We start from the raw sequence: 26,583 nt of genomic DNA on the forward strand, positions 1-26,583 counted from the left end.
ATGCCCAGGGCTCCTTACTGGTAAGTACAATGACAAGGTGAAAATCCAGTTCACATGTCTGCTTTTGTCTGTAATTCCCAAAGATTTATTGTCTCTTTTGTCAATAAAATGTTTTAGAAAGTACTGTCACCTATAAAACTCCAATTATGGCAACTGAGTCACAGTCAAGAAGATTAAAAAATTACCATTAGAACCAAAGTAAATGTGATTCCAAGCACACAGACTGCAGTTTCTGGTTATAATTAGTAAACATTTGCCTGTCTAGTAAGTAAATAGCAAGATAAGCCAACAAGAATAAAGGTGTGACAACATCACACAAAAGACCTGGTGAAGGATGCACCCCTGTGTTTTTCCTAGCATTAAATTGTGTAAAGTTATTTTTATTTTCGTTCAGTACTTCTAATTGTCCAAAAAGGCATGGTTCTAGTATTTGGAGAAAAGTTTCTAGATAAAACACCTCCGGAAGTAATATCAAAGTATATATGTACTTAGGCATTTTATAGCAAAATACAGCAAGTTTAGACTCAGCACACCTGTGAAAATTTTCATTTAAAAATTATATACAATAGGTCAGGTGGTGGTGGCACACATCTTTAATCCCAGCACTTGGGAAGCAGAAGCAGGTGGATCTCTGAGTTCAAGGCCAGCCTAGTCTATGGAGCAAGATCCAGGACAGCCAGTGCTACAAAGAGAAACCTTATCTCTAAAAACAAAGAACAACAATACAACAATAATAATAATTACACACACACACACACACACACACACACACACACACACACACACACAAAAGAGCCAGGTGTGGTGGCACAAATTTATAAACCCAAAACTCTTAAGACTGAGGCAGGAGGATTACCATGAGTTCAAGTCCAGTCTGGGTTATATAGTGAGTACCAAATCAGCCAAGTCTACATAGTAAGACTGTATGCCTGCTCTCTTCCAAAATAAATAAATATTTTAAAATAAGATAGAAAAGTCTAATTATAATTAATTCAGGAATTTCTTCCTTAGTTTAGAACTTCTGATAATTTGAATTTAAACATAGCTGCATTAAAACTGGCAATCATTAACTTATTTGTGGGAAGTTATTAGCTAAATTCAAGATGACAGGATACACAAGAACCTAACGTATTTTCAGTCATGTTAGAAGTGTCAATGCTTATGTAATTATTAATGAAATTTTCAATCCCTAGCAATAACAACAATCAAATTCAGAGATTACAAATTAGTATCTTAAAGTCAAAATCAGCTCACATATGGTTTGTTTGCTTTCAAATTTGAATTTGTTTCAACAATAAAAGCAGCAGGAAATTCCCATTTCTCTTAAAAAAACAAACCTCAGCTGTGACAGCAGCAGATCCAGAGGGGTCTGTGACAACAACAAAATAGAGCCAGTTCTGAGTTACTCTCTCCACGGCACATCTACCTCCCACCCCACCACGCCCTCACAGTCCCGATACTGCCTCCCTGGCTAATTATTACATTAAGACTTCCAGTTTTTACATTTAAGAAGGGTACTAAACACAATTCTGTTTCCGTACTGGTTTGTATTTTTAAGGTTTTATGTTTCTGTTTTTATAAGTTCAGTTGAACCCAAAGAGGAAAACACGCAGAACAGAGGTAAAGTAATTGTCTCAAAGACTCACAGAAGAGACAGCACGATGGCTCAGACTGTGGCCGAGCCCAGCTACCTAAATTGAATCCTGGAAACCCACACAGAAGGGGAGGATCAACTCCCATAACATGTGCGCACATGCAGACACACCGTGCTGCATGCACAGACAATCAAAGTAAGTGAATAAAATGTAACAAGTATTTCTAAAGAATCACAGTAAATGGTTAATTTCTTAGAGACTCACACTGTGAAAAGATGCTCATAGCCCACCGTGCCCCACCAAAATCCAACATACACAGCAACACTCTATATTAAATCACCTACTTAACTTTAATATGCATAATACAAAAAGTGAAGTACAAATTTTGATTAAATTTTGAGAAGTTTTTTTAAATAACTAGATTTAAGTCACATCCAAGGAATAGTCTGAATTCCCTGTTAATCCAAAGCTGTCAACAGAATTGTCAGCTACACACACACACAAATACACACACATACACATATACACACACACACATATACACACACACTGTCTCTCTCTATCCCTTTATATTTTGAGAAAGCAATTTTAAAATCATTTTTCTTTTACTTCCTTTTACTGATTTTTTTTCTTTGAAGATAGACTCCCTCATTTATCATATATATTCCTTTTGTTACATAAAGAATTGAGATCAGAATAATTAAACTGCTCAAATTATTAGTTTCTCCATGCATTAGTGTTATCGGCTGCTCAAATAAGTCATCTCAAGCTCCACTACATGGAATTCTGTACACTAAAACAGATGGGCTGCATTTCAGACATTAAACCACATAGAGCTTTGTAGAAACACATTTTACCATAAAAATCCCTTTTATATTAATCCAAAACTTTGCTATGAATAATTATATTACTTATAAAAACACTATAATCCATACAAATTTACTTGTATACTTACAGTAAGATTTCCAAACAGGAGGTCTATATTCATCCGTATCTGAAAGAATAAATTACCAAATTAATATTACTGAAGTTATATTTAAATAAGATGCTTCAATCATTAATTCACATGGTATATATACTGGCTGTGCCTTATCTGTCCTAGTGCAAGGCACTAAAATGCAAACTTTTTTTTTAGTCTTGATCCTTACTTTCTTAAAATACTGTTCTAAAAAAATTTAAGGAAAGTTATTGTGTCTACTCAGTCGTACAACATAAAAAAATCAGTCGATTTTGATTTTTCATAATCATTCCTTATATCCATCAAGTAATTGTCAACAAAGCCACTGTTTAGGCTTAATGCTTATTTCATCAAAAAATTCCTCAAATCATTGGAATTTTCCCTTTCCAATCCAATTGACTGCATAATATTAACCTTAACAGATGTTTCTCTGGTTTTCCCCATTACTTTTGGGGGATTCTTGTATAACTAGTTAATTACTAACATGAAGAGAGGAGAATGCAGGGAACAAATGCTAGTCGTCAAATGTCCTGGACAATCAAAACCAGGAAATGAGAAATGCTCCCATGGAAGAGAATGTCCCCAGGGACCAACAAAGAACAGGATGTGAACATCTGCTCTTCAAGTCCATTTCTCTCACTCTATTTGAGTTTAAGGATGCAGGAGAAGGAGATGGAAAGCCAGGCATATGAAGGGAAGGAGATAAAGTAATAGAGAAAGGCAAAGAGCCAAGTGTGCCCTAGATTCTCATTGACCATGGACAGCTAAGGAGTTGCTTGCCAGCCATAGCCTCTGCAAGGCTATGGTGCCAAATGAAGAGACACAGAGTATTTCTGATGTGGAAAGATACAGCCAGTCACATCACCTGGCTCTACTGGCATCTAAAATGAACCCATTAGGAAATCTTGTCCCCAAGGAAGCAAGAAAAATCCTGGAAAGTTTATTGAGGGCAAACCTGATGCTTAAGTAAATGATCACAGAATCAAAACATTCAGCTCTCAATTCTCCACCTTTAAAATGCAACATCACACTTGGTTTATGATGTGTTATCATAAATCACACAAACACTCTGTGTCAGAGGGACAGAGCAAAACTACCAACATGGACTTAGGACATAAAATGTGAAATTCTTGAGTTATGTAAAAACTGCCTAGCAACCTGGAGAAGTATTAAAATACATCTGCTTAAAGAACAAGAAAAGCTGAGCGAATAAGTAAATAATGAGTCACACAGCAAATACTAGCTCACTGTCCTTATTTGCTGTAGTTCCAGTGAATGAAGTCTCCACAACATTGAATTTAGAAGAGATAATGAACCACACCTCTTAGGAGAAGCACAGAGATCGGATTCTGGGTTTCTGCCACAGCATTTTCATCAAGCAATCAGTATACAGCCTTGCTTTGTGAGTTTTTCTTTAGAAACTCCTTAATGTACACTGTTGACTGGTTAACACTGAACTCCCAGCCCTCAGAACTCATGCTATGAGTAGCTTATCTAACATGTATACTCTCTCTCTGAGCCAGATCACAGCCTTCTCACACTGAGGAACACCATAGGCATTTTATAGAGAAAAAAATCACTAACAGAAATGCCACAAAACCGACCACAAAAGAATGCTCTGCAAAAGGAAAGCTGAAAGGAGGAGAGAAGGACTGACCATAGCTGGTCACAGGCAGGCCAAAGGCTCCAATGTTTACAGCTCTAACAATACTCACAAACGACCTAGAAAATGTTGAGTAATTGTTTCAGGGTTGCCAACAAATGTTAGTAAGCAGGCAAATTTACAAATACACATCCTGTGAATTGTGAAAACTGACTATAAATTATTAAGTAATTACTTAGGAAACCATCCAGTTTAGGTGAACTTAAAAAATGGTAATTAGGCCGGGCGGTGGTGGCGCACGCCTTTAATTCCAGCACTCGGGAGGCAGAGCCAGGCGGATCTCTGTGAGTTCGAGGCCAGCCTGGTCTACAGAGTGAGTTCCAGGAGAGGCGCAAAGCTACACAGAGAAACCCTGTCTCGAAAAACCAAAAAAAAAAAAAAAAAAAAAAAAAAAAAAAAAAAAAATGGTAATTAAGGCTAGGTGTGGGGGCACACACCTTTAATCCTAGCACTCATGAGGCAGAGGCAGGCAGGTCTCTCTAGGAGTTTAAGTCCAGCCTCATCAGCATAGCAAGTTCCAGGCCAGTCAAGGCTAGATAAGCGCTACCATCTCAAAAAAATAAAAATTAAATTTAAAAATAATAAAAATGTAGACTGAAACAAATCCTTAATGTGTTATGTGGAAACACATACATATAGGTATAAACTTATGACATGACTGCTCTATGGTGTGGTTAAGGGGGAAGGTTTTACTATAGATATGAGAGAGAGAACAGTCAGAGGCATCTGGAAAAGTCCACAGTAGAGTAAGAAAGAAGAAGACTGAACATGGCCAAGGCTTTCTTCGAGAGAGAATAGCAGGGGATAGAGAATAGTGAAAACAGTGGGAAAAGCAGGAGGAGAGGAGAGGAGAGAGAGGGAGGAAGGGAGTAGAGGAGGGAGGTGGGAGGGAGGGAAAGAGGACGAACATATCAAGAATAGTAGGGTTAGCTGTGGGAAGGGAAGCCCTAAGCTGAAGGGGGTTTAGGGGAGGGGAGGAAGAGTGAAGGGCTAGGATGTTAGCATGAACTTTGAAATATGTAACAGGTACTTGTGATACTGAGGGAGCCGGGAGGCCAGCATGAGTTTTGATATGTGCATAGGAGCCACATGTAACCATATGTCCCTTCTGCCAGAAGTAAAGGAAACTATTCCTTTTGATAGATGGGAACCAGGTTCACAAGTTCCCGAGGAAGGCTGGCTTTTATCTAACCACGAGAAACCCTTCTAGTCCAGGTTGAGCTCATATCTGGATACTTGGACTACCTTTTGGGGTTTGGGGAATTAGAGTTTCCTTTGGACCTGACAATATGAACACATGCTGTAGGGATTAATTATATTAACTTTGCTTGAATGAGACAAAATCATAATTCATATACATTTTTCAATACTAGGAAACCTGCTTCTAACTCTTCACTAACAATATACAAACACTGCCATTTTGTCATTGAGTCTTTAGGAGTATGATGTGTAGTCAGTCACCTCAGGGTTTCTAACAACAGAGCACAAATTCACCATCTTGGCACATCCTCACAGTCCATGTCTTACTTAGGGCCACTACTGCTGTGAGGAAACACCATGAAACAACTTGAGGAGGAAAGGGTTTATTTGACCTACATAGTCTGAATCACAGTCCACTGAGGGAAACCAGGGCAGGAATTCAAACTCCAAGGAATCTGAAGGCAGGAGCTGACGCAGAGGTCATGGAGGAGTGCTGCTTACTGTCTTGATCCTAGTTGCTTGCTCAGCCTGCTTTCTTATAGAAGCCAGGACCACCAGCCCAGGTGGTACCACCCACAATGGGCTGGGCCCTCCCCCATCAACCATTAATTTAAAAGATAATCTACAGGCTTACCTACAGCCTGATCTTATGGAGGCGTTTTCTCAATTGAAAATCCCTCCTCTCAGATGACATTAGCTTGTGTCAAGTTAACACAAAACTAACCATCACAGTCCATGTCTTGGCCTCCTTTTACTCTGAACTCTGAACCATACAAGTGATCTACTATGTAGAAGATGTTACATGGGGCATAGAAGAGAGTGAACACTGAACCAGATTGACTTCCGTATGTGGCTGACTCAAAAAGTGAACTCAACAGCCTAGTTATAGAGATAGGAAAGCATGTGGCATGCAAATGAAGGATTGTATTTATGCCAATCACAACACAGCTTCCAGTTCTACCAACCACAGAACTTACAGAACAACCAACCAGAAGTTTCATACTGTACAAATAATGACCTCTTGCTAAATTACTGAGGAGCTGTCCCCCACTCCCCATCCTGGCTGCAAATAAGCAGAGTCCTCTAAAGTTCCCAATGCTTATGAACACCTAACCTCTGTCCCAGTGACCTATGGAGAGCTGGATCCCTCTGACCTGTTTTATAGCCTCTTCAACTTACAGTCATTGCCAAAGACACGGAGAAATAGGGCTTTTGCTTTTAGCTCCCAGGAAATAATCTGGGCTTGCCTTGGGCTGCCCAGAGAGTAGCAATGAAATTGAGAATGCAGCTTTTGTATGGTACCAGTTAACCAACCACAAGGGTACCAATGGCCCAAAGTATATGTGGGAAAATCTCATAAAAGTTCTGAGGAACTAGACTGGAAAGGCTTCTCTTCCAGGTGGAAGCACTCCCTGTAAACAGTCACACCATGAAGGAAAACCATGTGTCCTCACTCAGGAGAAAGGACAGAATCTTTTCTATCTGTCTTGTCCCTGCTTCAAGCCTATCTCCGGCCTGGGCTGAACTTCATTTGCATCCTTTCCATGAGTAAATCATGACGGCAAGTGTACAAATGAGGTCAGTAGGTTCTGGTGGTCTTTAGTGAATTGAGACTGTGGAAGTCCTCCAGGGCACTGCCCTACCCTGCACTTGGTATCAGGAGTGACAAAATGCAGCAGCTTGCTGCTCCAGGTTTGTCCGTTAGTGACCCTATATTTAGCAACCAGCAGTGTGGCTCACAGCGACCACTGACAGAGTCAGCAACGGCCTGTGGTGTGGTTCTTAAGCCCTGCGTGTGACCCTCAGCTCCTACAAGGCTTATGTTACCGCTTGTGGGCCTTGAGTATCGGAACTCTTGGCCCTTATGTCTTGGTAGCTCCCTGGAATTCTGAGCCACCAGGGCCCACAGCTCCTCATCCTTCCTCATCTCCTCACAGCCCCCATCTTCCTCAGTGTCCTTCCTTTTCTCATCTACCTTAGCTCTCTACAGTTTTTGCTCTCTGGAATTTTTCATCAAGTTCCTGCTGTAACAGCTGCCAGCTGTTACAGCTGTCAGCACTGTTAACATTGCTCCCCTCCCTGTCCTTTCTGTGGTTAGCACCTAAGCCTGCCTTACCAACTACGAAGACCACAAGCAGAAAGGACCACAAAGGAGAAAGCTTTTATCGACCCTCTTGTTTGAATACCAGTGAGTAGCTCAGAAGGCTGCCTCCCAGCTGATTCAAAAAGTGAGCTCAACAGACTAGTTACAAAGATAGGAAGGCATGTGGCATGCAAATGAAGGCTTCTATTTATGCCAATTACAACACAGCTTCCAGGTCTACCAGCCATAAGCCTTTCATAACAAGCGAGCCAAAGTCCATACTACACCAATTGCTGGCTTCTTACTGAGTTACCTGAGGAGGTGTCCCCCACTTCCCATCCTGACTGAGAATAGTGCACAATGCTGCTAACCAGTGTCCTAGGGAGAGCTGACTCCCCCAACCTATTATACAACCGCTTCATTTTTACAGAATCATTGCCAACATCAGGGACCCTAAACTCTTACAGGAAGGAAAAAACAAAACAAAACAAAAAAACACCTAAATCACTTATTTCTGGCTACGAGGTGGCAGCACAGGACTAATCCAAGCACTCCGGAGGCAGAGGCAGACTCATCTCTGAGGTCAAGGCCAGCCTGGGCTATAAATCGAGTTCCAGGACAGCCAGGGCTACACAGAGAAACCCTACCGTGAAAACAAAGAAAACAAAACAATGATTGAGTTCTGGAATTTAAAATTAAAGAGTTGTGTCACACAAAAGCCACCCATAAAATCCCACTAATAAGAAGAGGCATACACTCTTAAAGAAAACTGGTCTTTAAGGATTAATTGGTATAATTATATACTTAATTTCAAAAAATAAAAAATATATGTATGAAATTATTAAACTACAAATTTAATTAATAATAAAAGATAAAAGATTTTAAGTAAAAAAGAGATATCAATTGAAAATAGTAATTGAGAACCCCACAAAAGACTTCTGCGCTTATTAGGAAGGACAGACCTGACACAGCCTATAAAGCAGATGCTGTATCTCAGACCTCAGCCTCCTGGCACACTAACTACACTGTTAAGAAAAAGAGGGAACCAAATACTTGCAATCTTGACCCTCACTGGAGTCACCGCTGTGGTCTTGGCCATGGTCTGACAGCATCCTATCAACCAACAGAGCAGAGCTGGTCTTCAGTTCTGGCCAATAAGATAGATAGATAGATAGATAGATAGATAGATAGATAGATAGATAGATAGATAATGGCAAGATGCTGCAGGGACCCAGTGACAGCAAGCCTGCTAACCTGCGTTGAACCGTGGACAGCACGTGATAAAAAGAGGGAGCTAACTCCTGAGGTTGTCCTCTGACCACCGTGCATACACACACACCCCAACAGAAATAGAGACAATGGGAGAAGTGCTGTTCTATCCAACTCTATCAATCTCGCTGGCCTTTGGAAGGGGGACCCTGAGACGAAAGAGGCCTCTTGGGGTTCAAACCTAAAGGATACTGCCTGCAGGGAGAGGCTGTATCTGGAACACTGGAACTATCTGGAACACTGACTACACGGTCAAGGAGTCTGTTCAGTCCTGAGGTTAAGTGACAGGTCTGCTAGTTCTCTCTGCTTACCTTGGAAGGCAGTTTCTGTATTTCTAAGCTCACTGTAAAAGTCAACATTTAAATAATACTGGTTACATTATCACCACAATATTACCTATGATAATCAAAAGCAAAGGGTATAGTTCTGTGCAGAAGCTTAAGTTAGTACTTAAGGTAGTGGTGATGGGGGTCACAGACAGACAGACAAAGGCTGACTGACTACACATGACCAAAATGCCAACAGCGGGAAATTAAGCTAAACAATCACAATTGGCAAACACCTTTACTACATAATAAGACTCCATCTTTCTGTTAGTCTGCTTCTGAAAATAGTTTAAACCAGTGCCTGTCGACCTTTCTGGCTTCAGAAATCTGGACTCTAAAAGGCTGTTAATATTGTTGATTTAAGTTGAGTATCCCTTACCCTAAATGCTTGGGGTCTTCAGAAGTGCTTCAGATTTCAGAGTGTCTCAGACACGGAATACTGACATACGATAAGATGTCTTGGGGATGAGACAAGTCTAAACACAAATATCAGAGGCTCACAAATAAAGGCACTTGCCAAGCAAGCCTGACAACCTGAGGTTGATTCCCAGAGCTCACAGTGGAAGGAGAGAACAAAATTCCAAAAAATTGTTCTCTCATTTCAACTATGTGCTTTGGTAAGCGTGCCCACACTCACGAACACCATTTCACTCAATAATAAATAATAATATCATTGCATATTAATATTTTCATGAAAAACTATCTTTTCAGAACAAAAACTGATCGTCTTTGTAGAACAATTAGCTGCTGATGGATTCTGGAAGGGAGAGTCATGTCGTCAGTGATTTATCCACTCGTGAGCCCCCATGGTCTAGTGGATACAGTCATACCCATACTTATGCTGAAGGCACAAAAACAAAACAAAAAGTCAGAAAGTGGGAGGAAGTCTTGCAAGGAGGAGAGGAGGTGTTGATGAGAGTGAAAGGTGGAAAAAAAATAGGGTGGAGTGTGTGATCAGTGCATTAGATACAGTCAAGAAATTGTCAAAGACTAAATTAAAATGTTCTAAAAGAAAAAAATCTAGTTTTCCACTTTACAAATCATTAATGTTGAGCCTAGATATCTGACAGCTGGACTTCTCTACCTATTCCCATTGTTACACTGCAGGCCAGGTAACTTCTGGAAGTTCAACTAGATGACGGAGGGAGGCGAAATGTCTTGGAACTACCATGGAAACTAGTTTTGACTCTGTAAGAATTCCTGGGGGGAAAAGCAATCCTAGGAACCCTTAGGGGTCCCTGGTCTGCACTCTGAAAATGATTCCTCTAAACCCCCATTTCTTCAGTGTACTGCAGGTACAGGGCAGAGTGGGATACAAAGAAACTTATGGGAGCAGAGAGGATTAGAAACCTTGTGTTCTCTTAGCACAGAGCAGTAGCTCATTGAAAGAAAGCAGCAGATGCTGATTTCCACTAATGTCTTAAGAGCTCTTGGCATCTCTCTGATTGCATCAGAGAATCTAGCCAGACCAAGAACACAAATGTGTCAGACTCCCATCATCAGAGAACAACCGGGAATGGGAACCAGACAATAGATGACTCACGAACAGCTGCTAAAGACAGTCTGGCATGGTACAGGTGATAAGTATCGGGAAAGAAGAGACAGTCTATAGAATGGAGGAAGTATGTATAAACTATATGCCTGGCAAAGAATTAACATCCAAAATACAGAAGCTAAGCAATTCCCCAGTATCATAATTAAAAACAACAACAACATATCCCACCCCATAGCATTAAGCAAGGCCCAGGAAGGTGGGAAAAAAGCTTCATCTTAGATCAAGTGGGTAAATACGAAGATGAGTTCTTCTGAGACATTTCTCCTTTATGACACAATGCACAAATGAAAGAAAAAAGATAAACTGAGAATACAGACTAGGTTAATTGTCTCATAAATGAATCATCTCACTTTGAAAAAATAAAAAGATGTAAGTATGTGTCTATCTATGTGTATAAATGAATAGGGCAGTGGAGAAGCTATAGGGAACCAGGAGATATCTACAGAAACAGAAACAGGAGCCAACTCTAAATCGTCTTTCTCAACCAGGGTCCTCATCCAAACCAAAGCCCAGACACTGTGCTATTTTCTCAGGTTCCAGAAGTGCCAAAGAGGTATCTCTAAGGACAATTTAAAAAATAGTTGTATGTTCTTTAGAAAATTATGCAGTGAATATTCCCTTTGTACTAACTCAGAAAAACAACAGCAGCAAACCAACCAACACTAAACACAGAAGACCAGAGCTGGTAAAGGCATCTGCTGTCAAGCCTGATGACCTGAGTAGGGTCTCCAGGACTCACACAGGCTGCAAGGAGAGAAGTAACTCCTGCCAGTTGTCCTCTAACCTCTACACCATATGAATGTGTGTCAATGCACACACACGTTTACACACAGCGCAGATAATAAGGAAATGTAAATCTACAAGTTTAACTATTTGAAAGGAAAAGAAAACATGGACACTGAGGCAAATTCTCCTTTAACAAAGCCTAGGAGCTTTGCAAGGCTCTTAACATGAACACGTGCTCTCTACCACTGTGAGGTTCAGTAAACCAGTTCGTTTTCTAATAAACTTACACATATAAAGTGCCACCTTCCTTCTGGAGTCTTCTACTCCCTGTTATAAGATTGTGGAATGTCAAGAATTTGTTATGGAGAAAACAACAGTTTAATTAAATTTCCCTTGATTTTGATAAGCTCCTAGAGCTGTCTGTGAATTTTAAAAAAATTTCACATGGATTTTTAAACCTAAAGGTAAACATTTTTACAGGATTTAGTGTTAGATTTTTTGCTACATGGAATCTCCCATGTTGTCTTTTTCTGTACATAGAAATATTTTTAGGATACCCATTTTCCCAAAATAGTACAATATTTCAAGATATTATCTGTGCCTAAAGGTAGAAATTTTAAAAAAATCTATAGTAAAACATCTAGGATAATTCTTTTATAATATTATAAATTATATATATGGATATATAAAAATTATATTGTTTTATAATATTATAAATTATGTTATAATATTAACATTAGGGTCACTTAGGAGACATTTTCAAAAGTGTTCATGTAGTGGTTGGCAGGACTCCAACTATTTATAAATACCCTAATGTTCTGATTCTTTGAGATTAAAACATTATATGATTGAATCTTTATACTTTATCCAATTAGATCGTATCTGTATCTAGTATATAAACAGATGTTAAAAAAAGGCTGAATTTTGAAGGAAATTTGCTTCAATGATCTCATTCTTTTATTAAATATGGCTTTATGTACCAGCACATATCATGTCTTATTCTTTTAAGAATACTCCTTTGGTGAGGTTAAACTTGCTAAACCTTCCATTTGAAAGGGTAGACGGTCCACTGAAGAACAGATTAGAATGGTGAACTTCCAATGCTCCTTTACAAAGGTTCAAACCAAAGAATTTTTAAATCACAGAATAGATATTCTTTAAAAAGAACATTCGCCTTTAATCCCAGCACTTGGGAGGCAGAGGCAGGGGGATCTCTGTGAGTTCCAGGCCAGCCTGGTGTACAAAGTGAGTTCCAGAACAGCTAGGACTGTTACACAGAAAAACCCTGTCTCAAAAAAAAAAAAAAAATATATATATATATATATATATTATATATATATGTGTGTAAATAAATAAAGACAACATTCAATTTTAAATGAAGTTTACACTAATGGTTCATGATGAACACTTTAAACATTTTAAGTGTATTTATTCAGTTTGCCTCTGATTTAAAAATTAGTAATTTTGACTTCTGTACTAATATTTTACAGCTGGGGATGCAGCTCAGATGGTAGACTCGTATGCACAGGGCCTGGCCTGGGTTCTACCCTCCAGCACCACATAAACCATAAGCTGGTGTACAACTATAAATCCAGCACTCAAGAGGTGGATGCAGGAGGGTCAGAAGTTCAGGCCTGTTTCAGCTACACAGAGAATTCAAGACTGGCCAGGATACAGAAGACCCTGTCTCATTTTTAAACTAAGTCCACAAAAAAGAGCATCTACTGACAATCAAGGCAGTTCTCCCTGTGCTGTCTTATCTAAAATGGCCAGGTGCTGATTCTGAGTTCCTGCCCCTTTCATTCTGTTCTATACAGTATCTGGACATGGCAAAATAATAACATGACCACAAAACCCTGTGGTAACAACATGATCATTGAGAACAAGAGCATTCAAAGAATAAATACCAAATAAGTGTTACTGTTAGTGCTTGAAAGAGTCACAAGAAAATGAACCTCTACAAGAAGTTTCTTGGAAAACAATTCACAGCAAAGAAAAGGCTCTTACAATTTTAAACTAACAAGAAAGCATTTAAAACTGAAGTTTGCTAAATTTCTAGCTACTTCACATCCTGACTGTACCTTTTTCCTAGAAAATGATTCAAACTGTGGAAAGAAGACATTTCAACTGAAATAATTAAAATTCAGCCTGCAAAGTCATGGCCAAATTGGGTCAGTTAAATTCATCCTCAGAAGTAGCCAAACCAATTAAGCCTACAGTTGACAAGTGGGACTTCATAAACCCCACTAAAAATCTTCTAAACAACAAAAGAAATGATCAACCGGGTGAAGAAGCAGCCCAGAGAATGGGAGAGAATCTCTGCCAGCTATTCATCTGACAGAGAATGAATACTCAGAACATATAAACAAACAAACCAAACAGATGACCCATTTAGTCTGGGACTTGAACAGAGAGTTCTCAAAAATAAATAAATAAATAAATAAATAAATAAATAAATAAATAAATAAATAAATAAAATAAAAAATAAAAATTAAAAAATTAAAAAAGGGTAAGGAATATCTCGAAGAAAATGTTCATTGTCTCTAGCCATTAGGGAAATGCAAATCAAAGTAACTTTAAGGTCTCATCTTACCCCAGCAGAATGAGAAAGACAACAGAACAAGGGACAACAAATGCTGGGGGCCGCAGGGAAAGGGAAATGCCATTCTCTGTTGGAAGCACTGACAACTGGTGCGGCTCCTATAGAACTCAGAGTGGAGAATTCTCAACAGCTAAAAATAAACCTGCCACATGACTCAGCTATACCACTCCTTGACATATGCCCAGAGGACTCAGCATCCTATTCCACTTGCTCAGCCATGTCCATTGCTGCTCTATTTACAGCAACTTGGATGTCCTTCAGTTGACAACAGAACAATAAAAAGTGTGGTACACAGGGCTGGAGAGCTGGCTCAGCAATTAAGAGCACTGCTGCTTAACAGAGGTGTGGTGTCCCAGCACTCAGGAGGCAGAGGCAGGCAGATGGATCTCCAAGTTTGAAGCCAGCCTAGTCTACAGAGAAAGTTCCAAGACAGCCAGGGCTACAGCAGAGAAACTTTGCCTTGAAAAACAAGAAACAAAAAACAAAAAAAATCGAATACAGCAGCCAAACATGCTAGCACACGTCTTTAATCCCAGCATTCAGGAGGCAGAGGCAGATGGATCTCCGTGAGTTTAAGGCCAGCCTGGTCTACAGGGCCAAATATAGAAGAGGGAGGAAAGAGGGTAAAATAACAATAAGGATGCCTGAGAAACTCATAAGGACTCATACTATTAACAATTTACAAAAAAGAAAAAAAACACCTATAATATATGTGTATAAAAAAAATATACATACATAGTTTTAATGAACTTTTCTCATCTGGGCTGACAATGCTCCCTCCAAGACCACCTAACAAAAACCCCACCACCAGGCAGAAGTCCTCTTGAGTTGTTGGTCAGGGTTGTCCAGGAGATTCCCAGAATACACAGGCTATTGCTATTGCCCTTGGTTGCCCCCCAGAGGTGGAAGGTAAGTCCATATCACTTCAGATACAGGGTGCAAAGGCCCCTGAGTTGGAGCTGACTTGAAAGTGTCCTACCAGAAGGCATCACGCAAACTTCCAAAGGAGGGAAGTAACCAACAGTGCTACCCAGCTATGACATCTATGAACCACAACAACGACCAGCATAGCATGATAACCTACAGGTGCAGTAGGTTTGGGCATACAAATCCAATTTCTTTTTCTTTTTGGTTTTTCAAGACAGTGTTTCACTGTATAGCCCTGGCTGTCCTGTAACTCAATATATAGATCAGGCTGGTCTTGAACTCATAACGATCTGCCTGCCTCTGTTTCCCAAGTGCTGGGATTAAAGGTGTACACCACCACTGTCCAGCACATGCCCAATTTCAATTTCTTTCTTTTTTTTTTAAAGATTTATTTATTTATTACATATACAGTGTTCTGTCTGCACACCAGAAGATGGCACCAGATGTCATTATAGATGGTTGTGAGCCACTATGTGGGTGCTGGGAATTGAACTCGGGACCTCTGGAAGAGCAGCCTCTGAACCCTCTCTCCAGCCCACAAGCCCAATTTCTAATTGGATTTAAGACTCACTTAACAAGAGAGAAATTGTCTCGGAAACTTGCCAAGTACCTAGGGCTCATGAAGTCATTGGTCTTGGAGAATGTACAACCACCACTTTACTAAACCAACACAATCCTAAGTACACTCAACTATTCGTCCTTATACTCACAGGTAAGTGCAGTCTTCACCTCTTATCAAGGAAACTTCTCTTCAAAACAGATGGAGACCACTGCAGAAAATCACAACCAATCTAAATGTAGTTGTGGAGCCCAGTCCCCCTGGATCCATCTACAAAACACTCCTGCACCTACGGCTCAGGGAACATAAGACGGGGCAGAAAGACTGTAAGAGCCAGAGGACCAGGGAGTTTGCTGTGAGCCTGAGTCTTTCAGTAATGTCAGAAACCACACGTATGAAGGAAGTCTCACTGACATGACTGCCTAAATATGACCTAAATAAGGGCAACATCAAGAAACATGCTAATATGGATGGGGGGGGGGGGCGGGAGGGAGCTCTCACAAGGTCTCAACTTTACATAAAGAACAGGCAACTAAGGAATGCTGAGAGCATTCCTATGGGTAACATTATACAGACTGAGGAGGTTCTACACACACACACACACACACACACACACACACACACACACACACACATATAACACACATATATATATGCATGTAACAACAATTAATGGAAAAAGAGGCTATAAATTTGAAAGGGAAAAGGAGGGTACATGGGAGGGTTTGGTGAAAGGAAAGGGAAGGAAGAAATAATATCAAAATTAAAAATTTAAAAAAACCAAAACAAGTAATCAAATCATTTAAAACTGTTCTAACTTGAAAACTGATGTGTCATGATCCAACTGCAACAGAAATAAACTACTTTTAATCCCAAGGATGGTTATTTTTAATTCTTCAGAGAACACAAACCTAGAAGTGTTGATAAGTTGGGGAAGGGAGTCTGAGATGGTGCAACTACCATGCTCACGGGTAACCCTTGTCAAAGATCTCCAGAAACAGTATTGTTAAATGCTTTGCTCATCCTCTCAGCAGCAGCCCCAGCCCAGCCCAACAAAGCCTCCTCCCAAATGTGACCAAAGCCAACTTGGAAACTTTGCTCTTCACAACTGCAGCTTGGCCTTTCACCCAAGACCTAAGCAAAGCTTCCTCTCACCAACCTGGCAGAGCCGGCCACCAGACAACACAAACAAAATCCTGCTGCTCATGCAGACCTTTCCATTATGTCCTCAGAAGCGAGAAGCTGTAACATACAGCTCAACTCAATGAAAAGGGAAGGGGGTGTTTCTAAGCTAGTTTTTCAAATACAACTTATATCCCTGAGAATTTCTCCCTAAGATATTTGCTGCTTTCTATGTTTGCCCCAGCATGCTGGCATTTTTACAGAAAGTCCTTAGATTTGCTCACCCGTAGTTTCTAAAGGACTCTTCAGGCAAAGATTCAACTCCTGCCAAGGCTCTCTAGGATCTCAGCATTCCCAAGTCTGCCATATGTACTCTAGTGTGTACATAAAACACTCTACCTTTATAATATGACACACTTCCTGAACTTCTTTAGCCCAGAAAACACAACACGCAAAACTTAGTCATTCGTGGCAACAGTGTATATATAACTCTACTCTGCTCTCACAGGTCTAAAATGAAAATGTAGTAAATTAATTTTAATTAATTTCTTTTAATTAAGCTTTTAAAACACAGCATATTTTATATATTACCACAATAAAAATATGTCTGACGAGCACATTTTCTGAACACGGCTTATCTCTAGCACTAGAAATTCCATGTATTAGAATATAACCCGGTGAACACTATTTTCAGCATTTCTACCGCTCTGCTTTCCTTCTCTGCTGCTGTGATAAGACGCTGACCAAAAGCAACTGGAGAAGAAGGGTTTAGTCGGCTTACAGGTCATAGTCCATCACTAAGGGAATCAGGGCAGGCAGGAGTCTGAGGCAGAGCTACCTTTCTTATACAGTCAAGGCCCACCTTCCCAGGAACGGTACTGCACACAGTGCATCTCTTTCATCAATTATCAATCAAGAAAATGCCCCACAGACACACCCACAGGCCAATCTGATGGAGTCAACTCTTCAACTGAGATTCCTTCTTTCTGTCTAGGTTTGTGTCAAGTAGACAAAAACTGTGACTGTTTATAAATACAAGTTTGGGTTTTGTTTTTCCTAGAAAATAACCAACAAAAACCAATTCTACATTTATTGGTGCTCTTCCTAATCAGCTACCTAAGAATTCTAATTCAGTTGTCTCAACCTTCATGTCTTTCAGCAGACAGAAAAAAAAAATCTTTCTTCCAACTCATCCTTTTGGACAAATAATTCCTATCCCACACTTCTCCTACACTTCAACATAGTTCTGTAGCAATGGCCCACCTAGCCCCTAACCCTGGAAGAAAAGAATCTCCCATCATACTAGGGATCTAAGGGTAAAGCACTACAATGTGCATTCTTCTTCACATGGTCATAGAACTCCCCAGTGAGAAGTCAATCAAGCCTTAAAATAAACTCTTTCAAAGTCTCCCTTTACCACTGTTTTCAAGGATCTTAAGAGGATGGGTGCTCAGAGAGCAGGTGTACTAACCCTTACATGAGAGTCTATGGGGACAGGAGGATAAAGAAGGCTGTTACTAAGCGGCACCCTGGCTCACTGAGATGAGAAAAGATTACAGCATTCCTTGCCTTATAATAATTTCTCCATGCATTCTATTTCATTTAGACTAGTTAAGGAAAGCCACACAGTCACTAGGGAGGTTAAGTAGACACTGAAACTACAGGACTTTGCTTTAAATTACAAGTTGCAGAGTCAAATATGGAATAAAGAAAGAAGAAACCAAAGTCAGATTTGCCAACCACAAATGACCAGAGTTGGATAGTTCTAAGTAAATGCTAAACATACCAAAGTACAATAAAATACTCGGCATACTTTAATTAACTATACTTTGCTCACATGATAGTACAGGGTACCAAGAAGTAAAAAGTCTCTGGAAAGGAGGATTTGTGTTCCAAACTGATGGGTGCTTGTTGTTCTTGCTTTGAAGAGAACTAGGGCATCACAGAGCTGGAGCATGATGACTCAGGCTGACATATGCATCCATCAGGACCTATAACGAACATGTAATGAACTGGGTTGTCTTAAAGAAATTCCTGAAGTATGAAAACATGAGGAACAACTAACTGGAAGTGTAATAACAACAAAGTCTACGTTTTCTCAATTTTAAAATCCCAATGTTCTGAAAAGTGAAAGTATTTTTACAACTCATTTGGCAGCCAAATGTATTGACTTGAACCCAAAGTATTTTTATAATGCTTCTATACTGACTGGTGGTAAAAGCTTCACCTCAATGGATTTGAGAATAGTCTTTATTTCCCCTATTAAATGTAACTGTTCATCAGTTTCACTTGTATGTGATTATTAACGTGTGATTAAAGACTAATGCCTCAGATGCTGCTGGGGGTACTATAGCATACAAACATACACACACACACACACACACACACACACACACACACACACACACACGTATAATTCTCAAATACCCTGAATTCTAGCATACCAGTCTCTAGGGTTTGGGGTATGAATTATAGACGTGTTACAGTTATTAATATTTATAGCTGATCATGTTAAACATAATCAAAACTTGTTCTTCTGCTGAATTACCGCCAATGACTTTCTGGATCATTCAGAATAACAACTAAACTCTCTGTAACTGCCTACAAAGACTGCTAATTTTAAAAGGGCTGTGATATAAGGCATTACTTGGTAACCTGTTAGACACGTAGTATGCCAGATCTAGCCCCGTTTATAAATCAGAAGCATAACCTGCAAGACCTCAAAAGGTCTGCTACTCTTACCCCAACAGGCCATCAACTTCTCTCTCTCTCTTACTCACTTTTCTCCAGCCTCTCTGGCTTTCTTACTGTCCATCAGACATGGAAGATGCACGTTCACTCAGCAGCCTCTTCAGGCTGTCGTGTGTTTCCCTATGTTATCTCTGTGGCTTGCCCAATTCTTCACTCAGTGAGGTCCTCCCTTTCCTTTATCTGAAAAGTAAGAATGCCCTGACACTCAAGTTCTTCAAACTGCACTGGTAATGCAGAAGCAATGGTAGGTAGAACCGCCAGCATTTCAACCCCAAACAAAGCAGTAATAATGTGCTACAGTTGCCATCATACACTTCAACACTACACTCATAACAAAAAAGAAAAAATACATTTCACTTAAGAATTTCCTGATGAAGTATTTATTTATTTGTTTGTTTGTTTGTTTGTTTGTTTGTTTGAGACAGGGTTTCTCTGTGTAGCTTTGCACCTTTCCTGGAACTCACTTTGTAGCTCAGGCTGGCCTCGAACTAACAGAGATCCGCCTGGCTCTGCCTCCCGAGTGCTGGGATTAAAGGCGTGTGCCACCACCGCCCGGCAAAGTATTGATTTATTAAATCTCAGCCCGGAAGATACACCTTTTTATATTCTGTGTAACAAAATGGGAACTAGGTAAGGTATAGCCAACTACATGGATAGTGAAAGTATGATAAATAAAAAAATAAATATAACAATCTTGAATAAAAGCACGTATGAGATCATCACAGTTGAGAGCTGGTGGCTTCAACTTCAAAAACATCATTTCACTTGAAAGAATGGCTGACAAACTATGACTACTCAAACGTGGGGATTTGACAGTTATTTTCAAAGTAAGCTTGTCATTTCAACAAAACTGACAGTATTTATTAGTAGTCATAAAACTCAAGCTTTCAAGTGAAAATTAGAATCTGCGGAAACTATGTCAACCATCATGAGTTTAACAGATTGTTAATATTTAAAGGCTTCCAATGAGATATATGGTTATAATTAAAGAAGGTGATTTTTAAATATACTGTAGAATGAGCTGTGTTAACATGAGAAGATGCATATAATTTCATGAACTAATCTTTTTGAAATATCAAATACACAACAATATAATATCATATATGGGTAAAAGATCCAGTTAAATACAAGGTATACTAATGAATTTTAATGTTAACAGTACAAAATGTTTCCTGATCCTGTTTCAGAATCAAATCATTTTTATGGAACTACTACATGTTGAGGGGCTGGGGAGATAATTCAGTTGGTAAAGTGCTTGCCACGTGTCTTAATTAGGGTTTCTACTGCTGTGAAGAGACACCATGACCACAGCAAATCTTAGAGAACATTTAATTGGGGTGGCTTACATTTTCAGAAGTTTAGTCCATTATCATCATGGCAGGACATGACGGTGTGCAGGCTGACATGGTGTTGGCAACATCTTGATCAGAAGGCAACAGAAAGTGGTCTATCTCACTGAGTATGGCTTGAGCATATATGAGACCTCAAAGCCTGCCTCCACAGTGACACACTTCCTCCAACAAGACCACACCTACTGCAATAAGGCCACACCTCCTAATAGTGCCACTCCCCTTGGGGGCCGTTTTCTTTCAAACCACCATCCTACACAAGCATGAGGACTTAAGTTTGACTCCAGCACCCCCATAAAAAGTTAGGTAAGGCTGGAAAACTAGGTTTTGCTAACACGTTACAAAGGGTTTGGGTTGTTTTGTTTTGGTCTGTTAGGACGTTAGGCTGGCACACAGTGGGATAAGGAATCCCTAAACACAGCCCAAGGTAAACTAATTAGCCTCTGGGAGGGCAACAGGATCTTTTGTGTCCAGAGCTTTTTCCAGGCATTCTCATTGTAACAGTAAAACATATACCATTCCCCAAAACAAAACAGGCCACAGGGCTCTCAATAACGCTGAATAGTGTAAATGGGTCTTGAGATTAGTTTGGGTGCTAAAAACAAACTAATAGCTAGTTCACAGTAGCAGATTCTGCAGACCTGAACACCTACAACTCACCAGGCTTTTGTTAAATGCTTTTAAACTTATTTTGTTGATAACTCAAAACAACCTTAAGAAGTAGGTATAATACACAGCGTCTTTCAAAGATGAGAAAATCAGTAAGTGAGAGACCAAGGCATAAACACAGTTAAACATCCCCAGCACACAGCCAATCCTTAACCAGAGCATATGATTTCACAGCACATGCTCATAACTATGACTGATAACAGAGAGGCTCTAGTGAGAGCAGGTAGCTCATCTAACACTACCCATGCAGTCAGAAACAACCAAACCCAAAGCCAATTACTTGAGAATGGAAAGGAGGCAAGCTAAGGAAGGTCACATGAACAGAAAAAGGCCAAGTAAACTGCTCACAGACAGGTATTTGAGTGGCTGCTTCAGATGTGGGTCTAAGGATTCAACACTAGGCTACAGACTGGATTCAAATCACAGGTTTGGAAGGCTAGTGGAGGGATGCTGATATCCCTTTGAGCCGAGTTCACTCAAGCTCCTGATGCACTCTTGCTACTGCCAGCTTCCTTGTAGTACAACCTTCAAAGTCTTAGGACACTTCCTAGCTGTCATGTCCAGAGGGAGTGAGCGTATCTTAAATGCATTAAGGCTGAAGAGGGCTAACTCTCAGGCCCACAGCATGTTCGTATCTTGACACCATCCTGACTGGGATTAGTGATAGGAAGGGCACATACTGTCTATATTTATGCTATTAAAGTAAAAAACAGCATTCTCTTCCAATTTCAAATCCTCCTAAGCTAAAAATTCTGCTGGGATATACAGATTAAATTCTGCATAATCTTGCATTTTTCTCCTTCCTGTAATATTTAAACTATGAATCATTTTTGTTAGGGATGATTTTTTTTTTAATGAGGGATCTAATATATGGAAGAAAAAAAGAAGTGGGTGGCAGAGCAGCACTCATGGTTTTTGCAATGCAGCATTCAGCAACTACGGAAGCTGGAAGAGAAGTAAAGTGAGACTTCAGACTGTTACCAGTATTGGGGAAGGAGGGAGAAAGCCAAAGCCATAAAGCCAGGTTATAGGAGTTCATCCACGTCCCTGTACAATGTGTTACTAAGTGAGAGGCGGACCATGTCATCCTGAGAGAAACAGAGGTGGAAAACTGACTCAGTTATGCATTTGAACAGAACGTACGAGCTTCTCTGAAAAACTTTAGATGGGATTAGGAAAGCTTCTAACATACAATGGGTGACAAACGACAATAATACTTTCTCTCTGAGTATTCTCTCACTTTATGTCAGTGACTACACAAAGAAACAGGAGTTCCACAGCTTCATTAATGTCCAGATCACCCTAACACTATTTTTGCCTTGAATCTCTACGTTCATCAGACCCAACTCTTCTATCTGCAGTTCCTGAACTAACTGTGAAGGTGAGAAACAGAATGCTCAATACAATAACGTGCTCTCTGGTATTTTCCACAGTCAAGTGGGCTGCCATCCAACCTCCTGCCTCTTCTAACCACAGCCCATGCTTCACCATATGGTGTACAGAACAGCAGTGACTCAACATTTTGCTAGATCATAAACAGCAAACATGGATACGAAGCAGTTATCAAGAGCTGTAGATTCCACAGACCACCATGGTTCTCTTGCATGATACAAGTGAAACACAAAGAAAAAAAATGGCAAAGATGGAGGATAGGACTGGGAATGTAGCTTAGCTGGTAGTGGGCTTAGGCCCACTTTTTTTTTTTTTTTAAATGAGGGATCTAATATATGGAAGAAAAAAAAGAAGTGGGTGGCAGAGCAGCACTCATGGTTTTTGCAATGCAGCATTCAGCAACTAGGTCCTGGGCTCCATCACCTGAATCACAGTGGCTTATGCCTTCAATCCCGGTACTCAGGGAGGTAGAGGCAGGAGGAACAGAAGTTCAAGGTCATTCTCAGCTACATAGCAAGTTCAAAGCCAGCCTAGGCTAGACACTGTCTTTATAAAATGTTTAAGGATTTTTTTTTTTTTTAAGGTAAAGGGTACCTGACAGCTTCCCATGTGGGGCTTAGGTGGAAGAGGGGTTCTACATTTTCTGGCAGGCTGATATGACTTTCTGAAAGGCAGACTATAAGAACCTGCCTCACTTTGAGCTGCTAGCTTTGGCAATGCAGGAAAGATCAACAATGTGGGATCTAGGGTTATGAAAACCTGCCTATGCTAGCTAGAACTTACTAATCAGAATTTTACTTTGGGCAAGTCAAGGGCAAATGAATATTTGTCATTATTATTACTATTCCCCCTGAGATATCCAATATTAAAGAAATTTTCAGGAAAATACACATAGATGTCATTAGAAAGATTTCCCAATAAAGTCTTTAGAACACTAGTGATGCCAGAGTCTACAGAAAAACGGAGGAAAGCTCCTTGCTGGCACTCTGCAGCAAACAGCTCCTAAAGCATTTCCTATACAACAAACAGCAAAGAGCCTGACAAAAGTGCACGTGACATAATATATGTGCATATAATATATGCACACATCACATACGCAAATATACACATTCAAATCAAGCACGAAACACAGTGCAGATCCAGATACTAGTTAAAGCCATATAAACCAAGGAGTGATTTATAAGCAGTGTAAGAGACCTCTCATATGAACACAATTAGAAGTTAGTGAATTCCTACCAACTAATAAGAAGACACATGTCAACAGAATAATTAGAAGACATTACACCTGGAAGAACTTTCCAAGATATCTTTATTTAAGCTATGATTGTTTTCACATTTCTACCACAGGACCCAGATACTGGACCAATGCCAAATATACTTCATGTTTGAAATGTGGTCCAGTAGGGTTTCCAAAGTGGACAGGCAAACATTATCCTAGTCTTAAAAATCTAAATAGATTCTTTTGTTTAATTTCAAATTCAAGTTAAAGCTTCCTAGTAAACAATGCGCTATTCTAAAAGAAGACTGAGTGTTTGGTGTCAAACAGCTGTGCACAAGCATTTAGTCTAAAATACTATATGCATGCTTTACTGCACTAGCACTGTCAGGGTGCCCTCCAAAATGTGGGGTCCTAGAGCCTGGAAAACAAAGGGCCATTGTCACTGGAAAGTGAAAAGTATTATGTGATTCAAACCAACACTAGGCACAGAGAAATAATAGCAATAGAAAAATATTTCCATTGCTTTTATATTCTGTAAGAGATGAATATGTACTATTAATGAGATTTTAAATTCCTGTAATATGACAAAATAAATGATTCTCTGATAGTTCACAACTAACCATCAAATCAAATCAGGACCGAGGAGCTTTCCAGGGAGATTGAACTAAGGTGTGCTCGCTTAGAAATAATCCAGAGCTTACATTTTGTGTCCTTTACCTACTCTCTCATTTTATGTGTATTTTATTTAAGAACATTATCTATTATCTGTTTTTCTGTATGTATGTTTGCACTTCATTGGTTTAACATTGAGAAATAAGCAAACATGACTCCTTACAGTTAGTTACACTGGACCAAGCGTAAAGAGGGTGTCAAGACCACAGACAGGGTTTGCCAGAGGCCACAGCAAATCAAGGAGACCCCTCCCATACAAGAGTTTTCAGATGACAATAACGAGGAATTAGAAGAAATGAACAAAATGCATCTGAGTATAAACCAGAACACTGTAGCACATGCTTCAAAGCCCAGTTAGGGAAGCAGCTATCCACATAAAAAGATAAGTCTTTTCTTGACAAACTGCACACATTTGCATTTCACAAAACGTGGCAAAATGATGCACAAAGAAGAGAACTCCATTTAAGCTATGTAATATCCACCTGATGTCAACTGCAGACTACAAACCTAAACACAGAAAATAAAATAAAGACTAGGATGTTTACAGTGTAAAAAGTTTGTTACCATTGGTTGTCCACCCTCCACCCCCTGCCAAAAAAAAAAAAACTGGAAATGGATACAATTGAAAGCATGGTTTTTATTTTATCAATGAAAAAAGTAACTAAGTCACTTTATAAATAAAACATTACCATCTTAGAACTCAACTATGCCAGTGGGTAAACAAGTCCCAGACGCTGGCAAACGGCCCCTTATCTGTTCCCATACTGCATTCCTCTGACCAGAATTTCTCTAGTAACTAGTTCAGAAATCAAATGATGAAATGCAATGTATACATGAAGTCAATGAAAATTAAACTTTAAAAAAGGATGTTTCACCAGCTTTTAAAAGGAGATCTTGTGCTAAATGATATGGTGTCAGTAACTGACCTGAAACAGAACACTGAGCCCTTGACACTGGAAAGGGCAGACTAACAAAGGAATGCTTTCTGTGTGCTGCCTGCCCACAGAGCACAGTTAGTGGGCAGCTCAGCAAGGACATGCAACAACTGCTCTGAGAAAGCAAGCTTACGATTCTTTCTTCATGGATAACAGGTTCTTTCTTCACAAACCTTCCTAAGAATGGTGGAAAAGGAGCACTTTCAAAATCCGCCAAAGTATTCGCTTAGGGGCTTAAATTTAGATATTTGTAAATCTGATTCAGTTGGCAACAAAGAAAGTTCCTTCTACTGCTCTCATTCTATGGCTTTGCTTTTGCTGCTTGACCCCTATGAAGAGGCAGAGAAAACTCAGAATGTCCCTGAGAAGCCATGCTCCAGCACTAAAGTATGCTGAATGTACTTTCCTCCCTAGGCCACTAGGAATACAGTGTTCCTTCCAATGAAACTGCTGACAGGATTTTACAGATCAGCACACAGTATACATTTCTCTACCAATCTCACCATCAGCTCAGCATCATTCCTTTCACACAGCATAATGTTAATGTACATAGTAAACAGGAAAAACCGTATCAGTTAAACGTTACATACACAGGGGTAAAAAGGAGCCTCAAGTAATTCATGTTATGATCATATTATGATTCCTCGACTGCATTGTTGTTCCACTCAGCAAATCTCAATCATAATTAGAATTAGGAATTCCTAATTATTAGAACTAGAAATATTCCATAGCATATTTCAAATATGCTTTCTTGTGTCTTTAAATATAAAAATAACACAATTACCTGGAAACAACTGCTAGTGGCAATTGTTTTATAAACTATAAATTGTCATATAAACCTACATTTTCTATCTTCATTTCCCAGGTTTTCTTACAATGAAGCATATTTATTAGCGGTACCAACCATAATACAGGATTCCATTAGAAGAATCATTAAATTACAATTTCTTTATAACATACAGTAGCTAGAGTGCTGTGTTCCCCATTTCACAAAGAAAAGTTAAAATGAAA

General features: G+C 39.6%; 1 protein-coding gene across 4 annotated transcripts in view; it reads right to left on the reverse strand.

Moving 5' to 3' along the window:
• Positions 1-26,583, reverse strand: part of Chn1 (chimerin 1) — a 153,924-nt gene that overhangs the window by 105,732 nt on the left and 21,609 nt on the right. For 3 of the 4 annotated variants that reach the window (XM_059260708.1, XM_059260707.1, XM_059260706.1), the window contains exon 2: positions 2,551-2,589. In XM_059260708.1, the coding sequence (XP_059116691.1) occupies positions 2,551-2,589 (39 nt within the window). Of the gene's footprint in view, positions 1-1,337; positions 1,370-2,550; positions 2,590-18,422; positions 18,577-26,583 lie in introns of those variants that run through there. The other variant, XM_059260709.1, reaches the window with a different exon arrangement.

This window comes from Peromyscus eremicus, chromosome 4 (assembly GCF_949786415.1).
Source record: "Peromyscus eremicus chromosome 4, PerEre_H2_v1, whole genome shotgun sequence".
NCBI lineage: Eukaryota > Metazoa > Chordata > Mammalia > Rodentia > Cricetidae > Peromyscus > Peromyscus eremicus.